A 23,021-nucleotide genomic window follows, 5' to 3' on the forward strand; every position below is an offset into this window, starting at 1 on the left:
TCCTTACACTGAATGTTAATTAGAATTATTTGAGGGTTTTTTTTGGGGGGGGGTCTGGTCGTGAGGTCTGAACTCTGGGCCTGGGCGCTGTCCCTCAGCTCTTCAGCTCAAGGCTAGCACTCTACCACTTGAGCCAGAGCGCCACTTCCAGCTTTTTTTTTCCTGCTTATGTGGTGCTGAGGAATCCAACCCAGGGCCTCAGGCATGCAAGGCAAGTGCTCTCCCACTGAGCCACCTTCCCAGCTCTGAGGGTTTTTAATATTCTTTTTTTAAAAGCTTTAGTGTATTAAACAAAAAAAATTTTATTGGCCTATACAAAATGAAAATAGTGCAACTTGTGTAAAAAAATGTTACATTTGCACATGGATTATTATTCTCTAAATGTTTAATTTGAATATATGTAAATTTTTTTGTGTGAAATCTAAAACTAAAAAAATGTCATATAATATGGCAGTGATCAGATTTTCATCATTTTTGTTTTGGAAATTGACAAAACTGAGTCAGTTATAAATCATGTGAATTACATCTTAATCAATATCATAATTCTCCCTGAAGAAAACATCTCTTACAATCTTTAGCTATTGTGTATTTTCAAATTTTATACAGAAGCAAAGATTCACTTTATATATGATCATAAAAACTTTAAAGAGCTCTTCAAAATGTCAAATTAACATGATAATACACTTATTGAAATTTATAATCTTAGATTTTCTTCTGAACTCAGGGCCTGATCTCAGGCCCTGGGATTTGTTCCTGAGCTTTTGTATTCAATGCTAGCTCTCTACCACTTGGAGCCAAAACTCCCCTTCTGGTCTTCTTTGGTACTTAATAGGACATAAGTGTCTCATGGATTTTGCTGACCTGGCTGGCTTTGAATTGCCAAATCCTCAGATCTCAGGCCTCCTAAGTAGCTAGGATTACAGATGTGAGCCATCAGTGCCTGGCTTTGAAGGTACTTTCTAAGCATTTATTCATGTAGTTGGTAAAGTGACTTACCAGTAAACACATCCAATCCATCCCGCCTGTTCTGTCTTACCGTTATGCTCTTGTCATGGATGTCACAGGTGTGCAGTTCTCTGGTAAATTCAATTATTGTGTGTGTGCTGTTTTCCATGGCATATTCTAGTTGGTAATCTTGCTGAGGGTCTTTTTTCAACTCCTTCTTTGTATTTGTAAAATAGTCCTATGGAAAACATGAAAATGAAAAATCCAGACTGTCTAAATAATGAATGAAAAGAATTGAAGTGGATTCATAGGAACTAAAACCCTCATTCTGGGTTTGCTAATTACAACATCCTTTATCCAGACTTATTATGTAAATCCTGGGGATTTCTAAGGGAAATCTTTCAACAGAAGTCTTTCAACAGAACAGACATTTATTTAGGACTCTGGAATACATTGAAATTCAGGAAAAGACAGAGAGATTTATAAGTTTTCACAGAGTATCAAAAAAACAAATGGATACTCAAGATCATCAGATACTTCACTGTATTTGAAAAGGTGGACAATTTCAGCACTGTGAAATGTTTTTGCCCCCTAAGGAAATCACTAGTGAACAGCCAAGGCAGAGCCAGCCCCAAGGCCAGAACTCTTTTCCTATTGTGCCTGGTGGAGCAACTCCACCTTTCAGGTTTTAATGACACAGGCTTATGAGGATGAGATGTAATTTTAAACAAATATGCAAAGAAATGAAACTAGTTGAAATGTAAAATATCGAAATGCTAAGGAAGTTGTGTTTCTGTGGATCAGCCATAGTTGTTGCACTATACTCTTCAGATGGTATACACAGCTCTCTAAGAAAGCAGACTTTGCAATGTAATAACTAGGACCTAACCTCTGGCTGCAGAAAATGAGGGAAGGGGCAACAATGTTCTACAAGAATTGTACTCATTTCCTTACTTATGTAACTGTTACTGTATATCACCTTTACAATAAAAAATAAAATAACCCCTGCTTGTCCTTTTTAACAGCCTTTCAGTACTGTTGCATCAGACCCTGAGAGCTTTAGCTGAACAGTAAAATGGAAATAATATGCATCTATTTTATAAATTTTGAAAGAAAATTAACTGAAATGGTATGGGCACTATCACACCTTGAGGGGCTTGTGTCCACTCCAAGTTAATTCCCTCCCTCCTTTTACAACAGACTTAGAGATCCCCCTCTCTCAATTGTTTTGCTATTAGCTTACCATGATGAGATTTATCATGGTACTCATTTTCATCACTTATAAAAAACAAAAAATATATAAATTACATCATTATTCAGTAATTAGAGTTGTTTTAGGATATACATGTTGAATTGTAGTTACTTTTACTGACACCACAATTATAGTTGAAGAATTGATTGCTTTGCTTAACTGGAAAACACACAAGAAAAACAAATTTTCTGTGAACGTCACATTGAAATACATGGCATTTTTTGTTTCATAAGATAATTACCAAATGTGTATAGATTTGGCATCCACAGTCTAGGTATTTTTAATGTGTTAAACCCCAGAGTTATTCACAGTACACAGTCTAACCAACCCATCTTCACCGAAGAAACAATAACTGCTATTTTACATTATACACCAGATCGTTTCTGCACAATACACATATTAACTAATTTAATCTTCACATCAAATCTTGGTGATTAAACCAATATTTTTCATCTACAAAGAAACTGAAGAAATGTCTAGGATTAGATAGCAGGTAAATGTTAAAGACAATATTCAAACCCTAGCATTTTGAATCCCATATTAGCATCCTTTCTCACTATTTTACAAGCTGGTGGCCCCTGCTGAATTGCTGAAATGAGTCTATTTACTTCTGTTTCTCTGTCTACTTACCTCTGAGCTTTATATTAAATATTCTTACATACAGCTAAAGTTGGAGCTTGAAAAAAATTATTCAGAGAACCAGGCTGCAATTGAGAAAGCAATTTAAAAAGCACAATCCTATGATACAATGGTCTGCCTATATTTGTCATGCAGACATTCAATTACAAATGAAGTAACGATGTTTATGGACAAAAGAAGATTTAGATCAACTTAACTATGCCTTTACCCTGTACTCCCATTTCATTACATTATTCATGCAATCAGTTTCTACAAACAAATATAATACAATACAAATTGTAATCAGTTTGAAGAGTCAAATAATTTATCCCAGTCAGGCAAATGTTCTTCCAAAACCATTATTTCCACAAATATCCAGCGTGCTTGCCAATTTTCCATTCATCTTATTTCCACTGAACAGTACCAATTCTTTCCAACTATTCCATCCTTTTTTTCCTGACTTAACTGAATAAAGAAAGAAAACTTCCCTTGACTATTACTGAAAATTCCTTCAGCTCGTCTGCCCCATGTAAACCAATGATCATTGATTATTTTGAGACTAAAACAGAGCCTGAAATGATGGTATGATCCTGGGATCCCAGCATTTGGGAAGCTCAAGAAGGAGAATCCCTTGTATATAAGAATCCAGGACTTGAAAAACATAGCAAAGCCTCGTCTCAAAAAAAAGTAAATGAATAAAAATAAAACATTTAGGGAAAAAACTTCTACCGATTCCTTCAAAGTTCTGGGTTCCTAGGGAAATGTGATTGTCTAAAGGAAATTTTTAAGCTTGATGTAGAAAAATATAACTGGATCTTAATAAAATTAAACGGAAATGTGAACTACAATATCAGTATAGTTCTTTCACATCTTCCAATTTCTGAGGCCTGTTTTGAGATATGTCTTCAGTTTACATAGTTATCTCTGCTGGACCCCAGTTAACAGTTAGAAATTCACGGGTTAATCTCTCATTGTTTTCCTGAGATCTCCCAAAATGCTCTCAACTCCCTGTATACAAGATGCCAACACTCCTCCACATTCAGCTTATGATGCTACAGCTTATTTTATTGAGATAATTTTACCTGTTAAACAGAGGGAAAAACATCTTGCCTTCTCTCTACCCTAGAAAATACCCACTCTATTGAATCATAAAACTTAATTTAGAAGCAGAAAAAAAAGAGCCAAATGAAAATAAAAAAATAGACATAAAGGAGTAAAAAGAGAGAAAATATTCCATGAGACCATACACATAACCTTTTAATGTTAATCTTTTAATGTTAACCTTTTAATGTTAATGGTGACTAAAAATGGACAATTCAGATGAGATATGAGCATGTGTGTGTGTGTGTGTGTGTGTGTGTGTGTGTGTGTGACTGTCTGTCTGTCTGTCTGTCTGTCTGTCTGTCTGTCTGTGTACTAGTTTGGGGGCTTGAGGTCGGGGCCTGGGTGCTGTCCAAATTTAGACTTGTGTGTACTTAATTGGTTCTGCAAAGTGAAATGTGAAGTACCATTACCCTATGTGAATGACTTTATGATCTGATTCTCAACCAATTCTGACTCAAATACCTAACATAGGGTCATTATTTAGCTTGACAGTTATTTAGATAAAATACTATCCATTACCTCTGAAAATCTTGAGTACAATAATAAAGTTAAGGTTTACATGCAACAAAAACAATTTGAATAATGTTCTCAGAAGGTATTTCCTCCCCTTGGTATATGTTGTGCACTAAAAAATTATGAAATATACAATGGAGGTTACAATAAAGTATGCTACCATCAGCTGAAGTCATCAGGCAGCTGACATCAATCATGCAGGGTGGTATCATGAGTACTGTCAATTTCTTTCAAAACAATATCTTTAAGTCATTGCACAAGGAGTTGCCACTTAACAAAGCGGTTTATGAATACAATGCATTCTGATCCACGTCACCCCTTTCAACATTCTCGCCCATCCCTCACAACACGCGCCTTCCCTTACTTCTCTTAGTTTTGTAGTATATTCATTGATTCCTGACTGCATTCTCCCTTCATTCCTCTACCCCTCTCACCTTAGCTCCACTCCACTTCTTGCAAGTACCTGTTTCCTGGTATTTATTTTGTTGAGCTTCCATTTTGCCTTTCTAAGGAATACACTCTTTGAGTTCTCCCTTGAATCTACTATATTTCAGTTAACATATTTGTAACCACTTGCATACCACCCAACGCATTTACTTATAGGTTTATAGGATTAATTTTAGTTTCTGCACTTTGTGAGGGAAACAATACAACTTTTGCAACTTTTGACAATAGAATGACTTAAAGAGAGACTTCTCAGAAATAAAAATGGCCAATAGACAAAGAAATGCTCAACATCTCCTGCCACAAAGAAAATGCAAATCAACACTGAGATTCTAACGCACCCTAGTTAGAATGGCCATTATTAAGAAAACAAACAACAGCAGAGGCTGGGGAGGATATAGCGAAAAGGGAACTCTAATATACCGCTGATGGAAATGAAAGTTTATTAGACCACTCTGGAATGCAGTATGGAGGTTCCTCAAAAAACTAAACATAGAACTACCCTCTAATCCAGCAGTTCTACTCCTGAGCATTTATCTAGGCTACAGGAAAGTCACCAGAATAAATCATGTTCACTGCAGCATTATTAACCATAGCCAAGACATGAAATCAGCCCAGACACCCCTCAAATGGACAAATAGATCAAGAAAATGTGATATATACACAATGGAATTTTTACTCATCCATTAGAAAGAATAACATTTTCCCAGGACTGTCAGTTTCAAACTAAAATAACATGGGCTGGGAAGGTGGCTCAGTGGTAGAGCGCTTGCCTTGCATGCCTGAGACCCTGGGTTTGATTCCTCAGCACCACATAAGCAAAAAGAAAAAAAAGCCGGAAGTGGTGCTGTGGCTCAAGTGGTAGAGTGCTAGCCTTGAGCTGAAGAGCTGAGGGACAGCGCCCAGGCCCAGAGTTCAGGCCCCACGACCAGACCCAAAACAAAACAAAACAAAACAAACTAAGATAACATTCCAAAGAGCTAGCTAGCTTTGGTAATCAACAAGATTGCTAAGACCCTTCGATCAAAAGCTTGATCACACCGATGTTAACTTGGTTCTCACTTATTGTGAGTCTTTTTTTCCTTCTTGCTGCTACAGAACAGAGCTTTGACAAATGCTGTGTGTTACACAGAGTGAAGCGAATACTCTTGTGGGTGTAATAAGCAATACGCATAGACTTCGGTTCAGCTTGGAGACACGCATGCAGGCGCAGCTGCAGGGAGGTCGTTGAGGAAAGCCACACCATCTGTCATCATTTTTCTCAACAGGTGCCTGCAGCTCTCCCTTTTCTCATGTTCAAAAGCCTTGTGTCTGTCTGCAAACACTTTGGTTTGCAAGATCAGTTTCTGTAAGAAGTGTGACGATGGTTTAATACTATCGTTAGTACAATAATAAATACTGTTGTTAAGAAAAACGTTGGTCCTACAAAATCATCAAGTTGTATAAACAAACAGATAGACACAATCTTTAGATATCAATAACTTTTAGAAAGGTCTTTCTTCACCATTTTTAGAACATTTGCTTAATTTCAAAATAGAAAGTGATGGGGCTTTTAGAAACCAATTCAGATGAAACCAAACTCTCTAGGTGTAAGAGGAGATCTGTTTAATCTTTACTAGAATTCTAGCATAGAGACGAGTATTTTGCAGTCCAATGAGAGGCCACCTGAATGGTCCATTCTTTGTATGTTATATTCTGTTGTACACATCCTAAATCTCCTCGTTTTAATTTCCATATGAAATAATTCATGTTTTGCTATGAAGATATAATCAGTGGAGATAAATAATAAAATTAAAACTAATAATAAAATTTGAATCCTTCATCTCTAACACTTCTACTGAGAAAATATCAGCTTTTGCTATTCAAACAGTATTATTTATTTTCATCATATCCCATCATTTTGAAAATATTAAGATGACTTCTCTTAACTTTCCATAACCAGTTTATATATGGAATAAATTTTGAGAAACAAGTTGGTTTCTTTCTTTCCTTTCCAATATGCCATTCTTCTTTCCTTTCTTTAAATCTTCTCTTTCCTTCTCATGCTACTGTGGGGTGTGTGTGTGTGAGAGAGAGAGAGAGAGAGAGAGAGAGAGAGATGTATTTACATGCTAGAGAGGCTCCCCTGGAGATTAAGAGAAAAAATAAGAATGAGGGTCATGAGGAGTCTCAGTCAGGAGTCTCACAAGAGTCCCAGTGGTTTCAGAACAACAAGTAGTAGTACAGCTAGAGAGAAGAGTAAAGATTTTTAGATTTCACTAGGAGAAGAGGTCTATAGAATCTAAAGATGGGTTTTAGATTCAGAGTTTAAAAATAACCACGTGTGTGTGTGTGTGTGTGTGTGTGTGTGTGTGTGTGTGTGTGTGTGTCTGTCGGTCGGGCTTGAACTCTGGTCCTAAGTGCTGTCCCTGAGCTCTTCAACTCAAGGCTAGTGCTCTACCTCTTGATCCCCAGCGCCACTTCCGGCTTTTTGGTGGTTTATTGGAGATAAGAGTCTCACAGATTTTCCTGCTTGGACTGGCTTTCAACTGTGATCCTCAGATCTCAGCCTCTTGAGTAGCTAGGATTACAAGAGTGAGCCACCAGTGCCCAGCTTGACCACTATTTTTTTTTTTTACTAGAATTAATGTGTCATTTACTGAAATAAGGAAGGCTGACAAGTACACAAGTTGAAGGAAAATCCAATAAGTTTGAGAAATTCACCTACATGCTCAGTGGGTAGGTTAGAAGACAGAGAAGACTAAGATTGGTCAAAGGTGAAAGAGGATGTTAATCAACTCATCAATTTATATTCTACTTTGCTCTTAAAGTTTTCCAAACTCTTCCTTTGAATATATATATATATATGTATGTATGTATGTATGTATATAGTTTAAATATACATATGTATGTATGTATATAGTTTACCTTTTACTTAACTTTTCACATTTCAAATGTATCCATATTCATTGCACATAATTTAAATGGACTGAAATTTATGACAGGAAAAGAGATAAGATACTCTTATGACATTGTAACAGCTTAAGTACATCTACCCAGGTGAATTTCTTGAGGCAATTTTTAAACAAAACAGTGCGCTTAACAGTGTGTACACATACAATATTCTGTTTAAAACATCTTCTATTCATTTCTCAAATAAACTGGAAGCAGGAGTGTGGCATGATGTTTTCTTTTTCAACATCAAACTCTAGTTGGAAGCTAATCTGAAAGAAATCTAATCCTGATTCCCACCAAAGAGGATTTTGCTCAAAAATATTAGGAGATTATCACATAGCATTTAACATGGTGAAAAGGCTTGTAATCTCAAGGGCAATCATTCAATTGTAATGTGTCTGTCAGAAATATGCTTTTTATACTAAGCTAAACTCTACTTTTTAATGTATTATAGTTAGATATTTTTTTCTTCTCTGGAGCCTGATAGGTAGTATCTAATCTATATTTCTTGAGAAATACCATCCACTATTTCATCTATAATGATCTTCCTACTTGGCAAAATTTTGTCAAAGATTTCTCAATCCTTAGGCACCCAGACTTCCAGAGGATTCAACCATCCTTGGAATTTTCCCTTGTCATTTTTTCTTTTTGTTTACTTACATGTCCTTTAAAAGTTCTATTTGAAGTGCTGGAGGAATATCAATACCAAACTTCAAACTCTACTACAAAGCCATAGTAACAGCTTGGTACCGGCACAAGAACAGACCTGAGGACCAATGGAATAGAACGGAAGATCCAGAAATGAACCTGCAGACCTATAGCCACCTAATATTCAATAAGGAAGCCAAAAATAGGATGGAAAAAAGACAGCCTTTCAGTAAATGGTGCTGGCTTGGTTAAACACCTGTAGAAAACTAAATTTAGATCCTTATATATCACCCTGCACCAGAATCAACTCCAAATGGATCAAAGACCTCAGAGTCAAAGCAGACACCTGAAAATTTTACAGGAAGGAATAAGAGAAACTATAAAGCTCCTTGGCACAGGCTAAAATTTTCTTAATAAAGACCCAGAAAAAAAAAAAATCAAATAAAGGTTGGACAAATAGGATTGCATTAAACTGCAGAGCTTCTGCATGGCAAAGGACATAGCTAGCAAAATCAATAGAGATCCCACAGATTGGGAGAAGATCTGCACCAGCCATACAACAGACAAGGGCATCATATCTAAAATATACTCAAACTCAAAATATTAAATTCCCCAAAAGCAAATCTTCAAAGAAACAACCGCCTCATTAATAAGTAGGCTAAAGATTTAAAGAGACTTCTCTAAAGAATTAAGAATGGCCAACAGACACATGAAGAAATGCTCAACTTCTCGGGCCATAAAAGAAATGCAAATCCAAACAACATTGAGATTCCACCTCACCCCAGTTAGAATGGCTATAATCAAGAAATCTAATAACAACAGATGCTGGAAGGGATGTGGCCAAAGGGAACTCTACTGCACTGTTGGTGGGAGTGTAAATTTGTTCAACCACTCTGGAAAGCAGTATGGAGGTTCCTCAAAAGACTCCACATAGAGCTCCCCTATGACCCAGCAATCTCATTTCTGGGCATTTACCCAAATGATCACAAACAAGACCATACTAAAGCTACCAGCACAACTATGTGTATTGCAGCACTATTCACCATAGCTAAGATATGGAACCAACCCAGATGCCGTTCAGTTGATGAATGGATTAAGAAAATGCGACATATATATACATATATTATATATATGTATATACATATATATATATATTTACAATAGAATTCTATGCTTCCATCAGAAAGAATGACACTGCCCCATTTGTTAGGAAATGGAAAGACTTGGAAAAACTCATATTAACTGAAGTAAGCCAGTCCCAAAGAAACATAGGTCCCATGTTTTCCCTTATTTGCAATAATTAGTATATGTCTAGGATAACCTTATCAGATGAACAGAATAGCTAAGTACATATGACCATATAAGATGATGTTAAGTGAAATGAACTCCAAGACATGGGCTCAAGACGTTTTTCTTTGTTGTTGTTTGTAATGTACTATGTGATTTTTATTGTTGTTTCTTTTTGTTGGAGGGGATGTGGTCGAAAGGGAACCTTACTGCATTGTTGGTAGGAGTGTAAACTTGTTCAACCACTCTGGAAAGCAGTATGGAGGTTCCTCAAAAGATTCCACATAGAGCTCCCCTATGACCCAGCAATCCCACCTTCTGGGCATTTACCCAAATGATCACAAACAAGGCCCTACTAAAACAACCAGCACAACTATGTTGATCGCAGCATCGTTCACCATAGCTAAGATATGGAACCAACCTAGATGCCTGCCCCTCAGTAGGTAAGTGGATCAAGAAAATGGGGTATATATATGCAATGGAATTCTATGCTTCCATCAGAAAGAATGACACTGGCCCATTTGTCAGGAAAGGAAAGACTTGGAAAAAATTATATTCAATAAAGTAAGCCAGTTCCAAAGAAATTTAGGTCCCATAGTTTCCCTCATTTGTAATAATTAGTACACGTATAGGACAATTTTGTCAGATGAGCTGAAAAACTCAAAAACTATGTACATATGACCACATGAGATGATGTTAAGCAAAATGAACTCCAAGACATGGACACAAGAGGTTTTTCTTTGTTGTTTTTAATGTACTATGTGATTTGTTTGTTTCTTTTGTATGTTCTTCCCCTACGGCATATCCCCTGTTGTCGCTGTATCTGATTTTGGTGCCCTGGTATTGTATATATGTTTATTTGAATTAGGAAAGAGAAGGGGAACAACAAAATGGTGAGACAAAGGACAAGGAGGAACCAGATGCAACAGCGCCATGCACAAGCCAGTATGCTGGAAATGATCTGCCCAACTTGGGGGTGCTGAGGAGAGGGAGAGCAAGAGAAAAATGAGGAAAGGTAACAAGTTTGATAAAAAATTGTACTTATGGGCTCAGTGGTAGAGCGCTTGCCTTGCATGCATGAGGCCCTGGGTTCCATTCCTCAGCACCACATAAGCAAAAAAGAAAAAAGCCAGAAGTGGCGCTGTGGCTCAAGTGGTAGAGCGCTAGCCTTGAGCTGAAGAGCTGAGGGACAGCGCCCAGGCCCAGAGTTCAGGCCCCACGACCAGACTCCCCCAAAAAAATTGTACTTATTACCTTACTTATATAACTGTAACCCCTCTCTACATCACCTTGACAATAAAGAAAAAAGAAAAAAGTTCAATTTGAAAGTTCTGTTTCTATGAAGGACAATCTAGTGTAATCAGTCTAGAACAGAGTGACTTATCAGTATTGCGTTCCTTTGTGAATAGTGGAGATTATTGTCTAATATTACTCTTGTGTTTAGCAGCTACATCACAATGAACTGAAAAAATAAATTAGCATGGCTTTTCATATGAACTCTTATTTTCGATAACTGTACATATTTTGTTCATATAAAGCTAATTTTTCAATCAAGTTTTTGGACTTTACTTATTTTACCAAGAATTATTTGTAATTAATTGTATCACTCACTATCTTTTAAGTACTCATTCTGTAACCTAGGGTAGTCAGTCTGTTAATATGTTTGGGTAGGAATCTCAAATAATTATAGCTATAACAAACTCAGTTTATTAATCCATCTACTATAATGGCTTACTGAAAATGACAATTTGCATAATTTGGATGCACCATTCATTTACTTATCCTAAGGTGCAACAAAGTAAATACAATTCACCATATCTAAGATATGGAACCAACCCAGATGTCCCTCAGTAGATGAATGGATCAATAAAATGTGATATATATATATATATATACATATATATATATATGAATTCTATGCCTCCATCAGAAAGAATGGCATTGCCCCATTTGTTAGGAAATGGAAAGACCTGAAAAAAATTATATTAAATGAACTAAGTCAGGCCCAAAGAAACATATGTCCCATGGTTTCCCTTGTTTGCAATGACTAGTACATGTCTAGGACAAGCAGAGAAGGTCAAAGGCTATGTACATACGACCATATAAGATGATGTTAAGCGAAATGTACCCCAAAACAGAGACACAAATAATTTTTTTCTTGCTATTGTTTTTAATGTACTTATAATGCACTATGTGATTTTTTTTGTTTCTCTTGTGTGTTCTTCCCCCATGGTTTAACTGTTTTCGCTATATTTGATTCCGGTGTTCTGCATCTTGTATATACATTTTTCTAATTTGGGGAGAGGAAGGGATATAGCGGAATGCTTAAATGGGGATGCAGATTGACCCATTGTGACAGTGAGATGTACGGGACATTGCTAAAAAGGAACTTTACAATATTGGGGGGCGGGGAGGGAGGAGTTGGGGAAGTGGGGAGGGAAGGGATGGTAGGGGAAAAACAAAGAAGGAGGTAACAATGCCAGATAGGAAATGTACTCATTACCTTACTCATGTAACTGTAACCCCTCTGTACAGTATTTTTACATTTAAAAATATATGAATTATATTCGTGACTAGATGATTAGATGAACCAGAATTTTTAATTGTCAATCAACAGAGTAGTTTTTTATTTAGTAATATGCACTTCATGCTGTCTATAAAACAATTTCAGAACATTGTTTCATAGACTTTATGAGACTTCTAAAATTGTTGGTAAGACAAACATGTTAAACACTGTGGTTTAGCCAAGTTTTCTATAGCTTAAAGAGTTATGTAATCTTTATTTCCAAACACATAATTGTTGGTATAATCTTATTGTATTTTGATTCTGAAGTAAATAAATGTCAAATAAATATCAAAAAACAAAGGAAATGCAAAAGAAAATGAAGTCTTGGCTTACTTGCTATTTGCAATAGATAGTTTCTACTCATTAAATCGTGTTAAGTGTTCACAAACTAATTCTGTTTGTCCTCAGATTTTCTCCAAAATTTGCTGTATGTCTTCTATCTATGCACTTAGTGCTCCATTTTCCCAAGGTGAAAAACTGACACATTTGTCTTCTGACCATTCTCAAAGTTCACTATCAATTCTTTATGATAATATCTGCTGCTTACTGAGTACCTTCACCATGTTACATTCTTACTAAAAGCTTTGCATGCCTCTTTTGCTTAATCCTCATAGACAGCATGAATTAGAGATGATGAGCATCCTTCTATACAAAAGGATACTTATACCAGAGAGAGTTAAAGAGTTTGCAAAAAGCCAGAGAAGAATCAAGTAACATCAGTGATGGCATTCACACCCAGCCTAGGAGACCTCTTGCTCTTAAGTGCACAGCAGTTATTAAGCCTGCCTTTCTTGAGGATCTGCCAAGCACATGAAATTGGTCCTGGTACCTTGGGAAGACTTTGTAGCTTTGACACAGCCTACAACTTGCAAATGTTTCACCCATGTCCTAATAAGATACTAATTATCTACCACTCCTATTTTTCCTCTCTCTCCCCAGCCCCCCCTTTTTGCACACACGTGTGCACGTGCCAGTAGAGTTTAGAGGCATTTTCACTGCTTATTAAACAATCTAGAAGAATTGAGCAGGAAGGGAAAATAATCTATTTATGTCATGAAAGACACTGAGAACTTTTCCAAATACAAAAAGAGTCCATTCGTTACTTCTAATCAAAGATGATCAATCAACATGTTTTCCTAGGAATTAACTGGGAATTTCATTTATTAAGAAAATGAAATAAATGTTTCTCTGCTACACTGTGACCACTCATGACTGATAAATTTTAAACTCTATGTGGGTGGATAGTCTTGTTGCTTAGAAATACAGCAGCTGGTACTAGTCAGAAAAAAAATTTTTTAAAACAAAAAACATGTACAGTTATGACAGAGGCTGGGGGTGGAGAGAGTTTCTTTACTCAGCATATTCTGAATCATACTTCTCATGTTGATAAATGCTTTTTTTAACGTTGGTATATAAGTTTGAGAAAATATAACTATGGATAAACTCATTAAACTAAAATCAGAAGCTTTTCTATGCCAGAAAACACATTTATTTTTCTTTTAAAGATAATGTTAGGGCCAGATACTGGTGGCTCACATCTGTAATCCTAGCTACTCTGGAGGCTGAGATCCAAGGACCATGGTTCAAAGCCAGCCCAGGCAGGAAAGTCCGTGAGACTCTTATTTCCATTTAACCCCCAGAAAACTGGAAGTGGCACTGTGGCTTAAAACACTCTAGCCTTCAGTGGAAAAAGGCTCAGGGACAGTGCCTAGCCCTGAGTTCAAGCCCCATGACCAACAAAATACATTAATAATAATAATAATAATGATGATGATGATGATGAGATGATGATGATGATGATGTTAGAAGCTGATGTGAATGCCTTATGCCTGTAATCCTAACTACTCAGGAGGCTGAGATCCGAGGTTCTCAGCTGGAGGCCAACCTGAACAAGAAATTCTGTGAGATTCTTATCTTCAGTTAAGCGAGCAAAAGCCAGAGGTAGAGCCATGGCTCAAGAGCACTAGCCCTGAGCTTAAAAACTCAAAGACAGCACCCATGCATCAATAATAACAACAACAATAACAATAATGATAATCGTAATAATAAGGTTAGATGGATAAGCACAAGCTAATCCTTGCTTCTATCATCAGATGATTACCCTGAATGATTTTGTATGGAATCCTGCTTTGTATTCCATACCATTTACTTGGAATCTTCCAGGCTGCTTCAAAATTATTCCCATGATTCCTTAGGTACCATACTTGCCTATACATTGGAATCAACTGAAAAACCTGACCTCTGCTTGTACTTGTATCCAGTTAATTGACACTGAACTTCCATTAGCTTGCCAGTACAAATAGGAGGTTGTCTGAGCAATGGTGTTTTATAAAGACACCCAAATTATTGTATTGGATAGATGACTGGGAACTTCTGACATGGAAATAGAAAGTATCTTTCCACTTATCAATTCTTTACTAACTCTGTGTGCTTATCACTGGAATACAATCTGCCCTAACACAAATTATTCTTGGTCCTGGCTACTGGTACAAAAGATCTGTGTGTGTCCAAAATTCTGAGAGGCCTAGAATCCACATGATTGCACCTACAGGAGTTAGCTTAATGTGTGAGAGTTCAGTGCATCAACTCTGCATGGAAATTTTATTTTAAAAAGCAGCAATTCAGGAATTTTTTTTAACAAAACCGAGATCTCAAAATCTTCATTTAAAAACTGCATGAAAGACGCAAATCTTGCCCAGATACATGCTCAAAGGCTTTAGCTCTCTATTGTTATTGAGGATGAGAAAGCATGCAGAATAAAAGAGAGCAAAACATTTGTGCTTAGTTCTAAGAATTAACCTTCTACACAAATCACATTCTAGAGCTTGAAAGACTCTGGTTAAACTCTGTTATACTAGACAATCTGTATGACAATAGAAAAGAAAACTCATGCAGTTCCAGTGTATCTGTACTTGCATTTTACCAAGTAGTTTCCTACCTTCAAGATTTCCTGAGTTCTTTGATGCCCATAGCTTATCTTCAGAGCATATACCCCCTCAGAGCATATAACCCACTATCTTTAATTTCCAAAGCAAACTTTAAAACTTAGGACATTTGTTTCTTCCATGTTTTGATTGATTAACATCCTAATGTAAAATAGCTACAATGGCCATTTCTTTAATCACATCAATCTGTTTTTATTCTCTACCCAGCATTTATCACCCCCCCCCGTACTTTACTTGCTTATAGCTTCAAAAGACCCCTGATTTCAACTCATTCAATAACATATCACTCCCATATCTACAACTCTCAATAAACATTCAGTCAATGGAGGTAAGATGAATGAATGCACAGTTCAACATTTGCTGCTTATAAGTGCTCCCATCATGGAAACAGCCAGTATGAAAACCACTATTGATTCCACAGTATGACCTGGAACTAGGGTTTATACTCTACAAGTGAGAGGAATGAAGTATCAAACTCAAGGAGTTATTGCAAGGATCATATGAGAGCTCACCTAAAGTACTTACCACAAGTAGCACATATGTTAAGAACTCAGTTCAATGAAACATTACAGAGTCATATAAAAATGTATTTGTAACATTTATAGTGGAGCAGAAATAATAAGAGAAATACTATAATTTCATGTAGCTGTCTATTTAACAACATACTTCATTATCCAGGTTCTTTCATTATTGAGGAAGAAAACTTGAATATGCCTTTATAGAAGTTTCTTGTAGAAGAAGGGTCCTAAGCCAGGACTGAGAGGAAATAACTCCAGGATGCTGACCTGCATGATCTCCAACAAGCCATTTCACAGTGACTCAAATCTCAGTTTCCTCATTTATAAGATTAGGGGTGAAAATGAAGGGTATAGGAGATCAGAGAGTAAACTACCAAACACTGGATTCATGAGACACAGCAAATAAATGTATAAATGTCCATAGTTAACCTGGAAGAGCAAAAAATAGACTTTTCCCTATTTTTAGCTACATTAGATGAACAAGCAAAGTCTTCCTAGTGACTTATATATTTATATCATAGTCAGATACATAGTTTCAGTCTTTTAGTTAATAGAAATTATCCACGGCAGAAATTTTTGCTGCCTACTGTCCTTACCAGATTTTTTTGTCTATTCAGAATTTAATAAGCTAAAATACATATGAAAATGAAGCTTCTTAAAGAAATATTTTCTGCTAGCTCTTTACTAGTTGTTTGAAACTATAATAAAGAGCATTGTGAAGCATCCATGAGCAGATTTTTTTCTTATTACATATGGATCAAACATTTCCAGAAACATGATGATATATAATTAATGCATTCCTTTTGCCAGCAACTTTATTTTAATAGAGTTCTATTGCGGATCATGAATCAATAAACCACCATTCTGTTTCTTTGAAGTGGACTCTGGCTTCTCCTTCCAAGACTCCAGAAGCAAGCTGTTGGTTGCCTGAAGCCTGGGGCTCTGTTTGTCAATTCAGGTGCATTGTTTGCTTGGCTGTGCGGTTGGCTTCTTTCCTTAGGCCAGTTATGAAATCCTGCAGAGGCTAAAAAGTATCATCATGTATTTGAACACTGGAGCATACATCCCCATCACTAATGCACCAAGCAATGTCAGGGGGCATCATCCACAGACTTGTCGGTATTCAGACATATGAGGCTCCAGCTGAGATGTATCAGGACTGCACACTTCCCTCATCCCTTACAGCTTTCAATCTGCTTTCCAAACATTTCTTTGTTGCAGTTGGCTGGGGTACCCGTAAAAGAAGCGTATCGTTAGCCACAAAGATCGCTCTCTGTCTTCTGTGATTTCACATCATTTCCAAAAGTACTTCCTCCGAGTAGCCTGGCAGCAATTACCCTGCTGCTGAAGACACTTCTGGGCACAGAAAGGCTTCAGTTTTGGAGACGGCTCACAAGCAAGCCTACAGCAAATGATGACATATGTGTCGGCCTCCATTCACAAGCGATGTATACCCCATAGGAAGGGTGAATCCATTTTTGTGCAAATTCAACAGACACTTCCGACAATACCGCTCTGTTCTCTCATTCACACAAACTGGGTATTCATCGACCGGATTACTTGCCTCAAATGGGCACTCACAGTTGCTAAATAGTTCGGATGGGGGTGGAGTTGCTGTGTGTCAAAAAGGGGCAAAGAACAAGGAAGGGACACGAATCCATCAGGGAAATGAAAGTTGAACTTATTCACTGAGACAAAATAGTGAGGTCTGAAAAGCCAATGCAAAAGGACAGACTGCTTCCCAGCCCCCAACCCGGCCCTTCTGCCAGAGACAGTGTAGGAAGTGACCCGGATGCTTCCACAAGTGCAGACCACTCCAGAGGATTCTATCCAGCAAATCCATAGAGACAGGCTTCCCTTCCAAACACAACATGTCCTTTTCATCCCCATTTTGATTATACCTGGTCTACATTTCCCTTGAGGAAAAAGGTCTTCGGGTGGGGTCAAAAATCTCACAAAATGAGCAGGGAACTGTTCCATAACTGTAACAGACTCCAGGTTGAGAGTTTGTTTGTTTACATTGAGACAAAGTCTCACTATGGGACCCAGGCTACCACGCACCTCCCAATCAACTTGCCTCAGCCTGTAACATGCTGAGATTACAGGCATGTATGACCATGCCTAGCCCCAGGTACAGTTTTAAGGATGGTTAAACCTGATGCCTGTTTTTTTTTTAAAGCTCAGTAAGAATGCAAGCAAATATTATACTGCAGTCTTGAGGTAATCTCACTGGGCTTAACCTAGAACTAGTAATCAGTAACCACTGGAAAAATATGAGGTTACTAAAGTACCAAACTCTTTTACAGGGGAGAGGCACAAGAGGAGGTGACAGAAAGAGTAGGCAATAAGACATTGCAAAGGTCACCAAGTGTTCACTAACACGATGGTGGAATATGTCAGAAAGGGAGGAGAAGAAAGGAAGGAATGTGAATAGGAAACATTGTCCCCTGATGTAAGTAGCATCGAGAGAAGGGATCCATGTAGATAGGTTCTGGGAAAGAGACTGTGGCAAGCCAATGAGAATAAGTATGGTAGAACATATTTTCCAAAGATGGAAGTACTAATGCAGTCCATTGCTGTGATATTAGATGGAGTCTATGATTCCTCTTGAATCAGTAAGCCTATAGCAACAGCAAAACATGCTATGCACTCACTCGAAGGCTAGATTATAAAAGGCTATACAGTTTCTACCTGGGCCTCTGGGATGTTCATGCTTGGCACCAGCCATAACACTGTGCGGAAGCTAAGCAGCCACATGGACAGACCACAATCCCACTACAGAACTGGCTGAGGGTCCTGTCCATAGCCAACACCAACCACCAAGCAGACATTCAGGTGAGCAAGCGTTCAGATATTTCCACCCACCCACCTTTGAGATGACACAGAATGAAGCAAAGCAGAACAGAACCCACCAGGCCCTGTTCAATATCCAAGTTTGTGAGCAAAATCAGAGTCATTATGTCACTATGTTTTAGGGTGGTTTAAGTAAGAATCAGTAGTTGAAACAGCAGCCTTCAATACTGGAGTCATTTCCTGATTTAGAATAAACTCAGTCTAAAGTTCAGCAGTGAAGCTCATTAGACATTATGTTAAAAATGAACTATACATACAGCTTGGGGGGGGAGGGTCAGGAAGGAAAAAATATTGGGAGAAAATGAGGGAAGAGGTGACAACTGTTCAAAAAGAAATGTACTCATTACCTGACCTATGTAACTATAACCCCTCTCTACAATAAAAATAAAAGGAGGGGGGAAAGAAATGAGACTCTCCTCTCTGCCTTTCATGGATTTTTATAATTTGGATTGATTTTTTAATTGGTTTTAGCTCTTAACTAATCTGGTCCTACATCGGTTGCACTATGGGATATTTTCCACCCAAAAGCCTATATGCGTGTGCACGTTGTGTACATAGTTGCTTTGTACAAATTTGAATTCTTGCCAGTATTTAGTAATCAAATGGCTTACACACACACATGCATACACACACACACACACACACACACACACACAATCTTTCTTTTGAAAAAAGACAAATGGAAAATCTGGCGATATAGAAGTTTATTCCCCTGTAGCAGTAACTTCCGCACAAAAACTCTCATTTCCACAAGGCCCATTTCTGTCCATTGTACACTGCCTTCTCCACCGAAGCCCCTGCCACTCATCCGTTTCCTTCCGACACTTAGGTTTATAGCAGCTATTCAGCCAACCGTCTTTACCTGGATAGCTACGGAATGTGCACTTACATAGACAGTCATAGAGAAGTTAGCACCATTTGACAAAAACGAGATTAAGATAATTAGAAATTAAGTCAAAATAATAAAATTTAAGGTTCAAGTTTAAAGTTAAATGAGAGGATGATGTAAAATAAAGAGGAAGAGAAGCAAAACAAAACACAAGATGCATTGACTGGGCTGTCAGCTTAGGTTCCGTCAAACTGTCTAATGCCATTTCTACTATCTGGCTGTTTTACTTCCACAGATGCCCCAGGAGCCAGGGCCTTTTGTTCCATTGTTCCTTGAGAAGTCTGTGCTCACTGGGATTACAGTCTGCTAATAGTCCACATACATACACTACATCTAAAAATCATACTTATTTTCTGGTTATAGTATTTTAAGATACTTTTTTCAAACTAATGTAAGAAAACCCTCAAATAAATAATTCATGGAGAGAAATTTGATTGGAAAATGGAATCCCTTAGCCTGGATCCTTCTGGAATTAAACTTTTTTAAAACTTATTTTTGATATCTTTCATCTTTTCAAAGAGGGGTGGGGGGGGTACACGTGAGCACATGTGCTTGAGTGCCAATCTTATGGTTTGACCTCAGGGCCTGAGTGCCATCCCTGAGCTTTTTTGCTCAAGGCAAACACTCTATCACTTGAGTCATAGCTTCATTTGGGGGGGGGGGGGGGAGGGAGGTTAATTGGCAATAAGAGTCTCATGGATTTTCCTGCCTGGGGCTGGCTTCAAACCACAGTCCTCCTATCTCAGCCTCTTGAGTAGCTAGGATTATAGACATGAGTCAGCTGCACCTGGCTTCTTAATGAGGTTTTAAATAAGCTCTCTTCCCAGTTAGCCGATTCATTTTACATGTCCTACAATCAATGGGATACCTGAGAAAATGGAATAATAAAGAGTATCAGCCAAGTGAGAAAAAAGAGGAAAGTGAATAGCAAATAGAAAATCCTATTTCTTACTCGTTCCATGAATAAGAAAGTGTCCATATGTATTTTCTCTCACAGTGACATGTGTTTACTACTTTAAGAGAAGTTCCACGTTTCAAAATCAATCTAAAGCACACTTACGTCTTACCCAGTCTTCTTGAAAAACCAACAACTAACAATGTATAAATATTGTGTAGCTATCTAATAAAATCTATTTGTGATGAGCCAATGAACTCAGTATTCTACTCTATCATTTCATATCAGACTGGGTGGGCCTTCTAGAAATTGGCTTCTTTTGACAAAAAATAATATCACACTAACTTGTAAAGTGCACTCTGATGTATAAGATTACCACTCTAATACTTCTTTCCCTTCCTACAGACCATGTAAAGATAGTTTAGGGGCATAGTACCCTCTTCTATTTGCAAAGCAAATTTAAAAAAAAAACAACTTTGACTGAATTAGGTATGTAAGTATTGTATGTCTATTTAAACATAGCAGTCAGCTTGTAAGGTCTGTGTTTGCTATCATATTCTTGGTTGAGAATTTCTAAGAGGTTGCAGGAGAATGTATATAATGTATATAAATCATGACGTCAGTAGGGTGTCTTCCTCATAAACCTTTATTTTATTGAGGCAGAGTACTGATTTGGGGAGGAAACGATTGATTTGTAGAAAAGCAGACAATAAGGCAGCTTTGAACTTTTTATTACTGTCACTTTGTTTCTAGCCAAAGTCAATAACTCAGTGCCAGAATCAGAGTTCAAACGCCAAATCGAACTTAGAACTCAGGAGTAAAACTGCTATAAAACACACACACACACACACACACACACACACACACACACACACACACACACACACACACACACACACACACACACACACACACACACACACACACACACACACACACACACACACACACACACACACACACACACACACACACACACACCCTGGAATCCACGGAGAACATTTTAATTTTACCCAGGCTGTAAGACAATATACCAGAACAAGTGACATTTTCATCTAGCGCTTTAGCAGAGGGTACTGGGGTAGGACGAAGACTGATAGGTCACAGAGAGTGTACATTCATCACCATCCAAATGTTGGTCAGGATCAAAGATGTCCAGGAAACCTAGGAATCCAATTAATTATTCTGGTCATTGCATAAAATTTTTCTAAGCATAAAGACACCTATGAACAGGCAACACTGCCACGCCAGATCCCTGGCAGCAAAGCGGTAGCAAGAGATTGAATTAATTTCCCTACTTATTAAAGTAAGTTAAAAATACGTTGCTACTGAATGAAAGCTTCTGCTTCGGGGACCTGAGACTACGAAGCTCTCTTCATCTGGCTACATAGCTCCCAGAATAACCAACTTCCTAAAGACATTCTTAAGGTCCCTTCATTCATCTCGGGACGGTGTAAGGACATCAGGCCAGGGTTCAAAAATAGCCCAGGACTGGGCGGGGGTGGGTGGGGGTGGGGGTCCTTAGATTCACAACGCTCAACAGCAAGAATGGGGAGGTGCTAATGTTTTCTGGTCCCCACTCTTCCCTGCCCTAGGACTCCAAAGTATGGGCATCCCACGAAAGGCTGAAGGGGGTCGGGCGTGAGGGGTGTGCTCCTGAGCGAGGGGGTCTGGTGCGGGTGAAGTTGGGACAGGAAGGTGCCCAGAGAAAGGAAACCAAAGCTGGCCTCAGAGCGCTTGGTTTCCCGGGGAGGCGAAAAGCCCCCGATGGCGCAGCGCTTAGGGAGGCGGGGAGCCCGGGGGTGCCTTGGGCTCCGGGGTACAGGCAGCACCCTACCTGGTCGCCAAGGTAGGGGTGCGCAGGCCAAGATGATGCCCAGCCCGTGGTCCCCGGGGCGCCCCGCACCCGTGCTCTTTCGGCGGGGCGAGCCGGCCCGCGCTTACCTGGAGGTAGGGTCTCCCGTGGGCCACCCCGGCCACGACGATGTCGGCGGAGACCATGGTCCCGGTGGGCGAGAAGCCGAAGCCCACGTAGCCGGCGGTGCGCACCTCGAGGCGCACGGCGAGCCGGCTGCCCCGCTGGCCCCAGCCCAGCCAGTACTTGCCCTCCGCGTCGAGGAGCGTGCGGTGCGGGAAGGAGCGGCCCGAGCCCCCCGCCGGCGCCCCGGGGAGCAGCCCCCACAGCAGGAGCAGCGGCCAGCCGCACATCCTCGGCGCCTCCTGCCCGCCGCCACCTGGGCTCCAGGCACTGGGGAGCGCGGGGCGGCACGCGGAGCAGGCGGCGGGGCGAGCCCGAGGTCTGGGACCGCCCCTGGGGCGGCCGCGCCCGGCCCCCGCCCCGCCCTCCCGCGCTTCCCGCCCCGGGCCCTGCGCGCCGCCCCGTCTGGTTGTATCTGGTCGGATTCCCTCTCCTCCCCAGTCCCACCACACTCAGCCTTTCCCGGGATCCACCTGCCGCCCCCGCCCTTGGCTGGGACCTTGAGTTGGATGAGCAGGATTGCGTAGGGGTCCCCCCAGGTCAGGGATGCAGCGTCTCCTGAGTCTCTTTCCCTGGGGCCCCCAAGTCTTACAGGGCTGGGTTTGGCTTCCTTTGGTTGGGTGGTGTAGGAA

The 23,021-nt window shown here is 39.2% G+C and overlaps 1 protein-coding gene across 1 annotated transcript in view; it reads right to left on the reverse strand.

Annotated features, from left to right (window-relative positions):
• The window catches only part of Moxd1 (monooxygenase DBH like 1), a 58,052-nt gene extending 35,404 nt beyond the window's left edge, over positions 1–22,648 (reverse strand). Inside the window, exons 1-2 of the mRNA XM_042690327.1 lie at positions 22,356–22,648; positions 1,037–1,183 (exon numbers count right to left, since the gene is read on the reverse strand). Coding sequence (XP_042546261.1) covers positions 1,037–1,183; positions 22,356–22,619 — 411 coding nt within the window. The 5' untranslated portion in view covers positions 22,620–22,648. The remainder of the gene's footprint in view (positions 1–1,036; positions 1,184–22,355) is intronic.
• Between the last annotated feature and the right edge of the window lie 373 nt (positions 22,649–23,021).

The sequence above is a fragment of the Dipodomys spectabilis genome, unplaced genomic scaffold (assembly GCF_019054845.1).
Source record: "Dipodomys spectabilis isolate Male_0828 unplaced genomic scaffold, ASM1905484v1 ptg000001l, whole genome shotgun sequence".
Lineage (NCBI taxonomy): Eukaryota > Metazoa > Chordata > Mammalia > Rodentia > Heteromyidae > Dipodomys > Dipodomys spectabilis.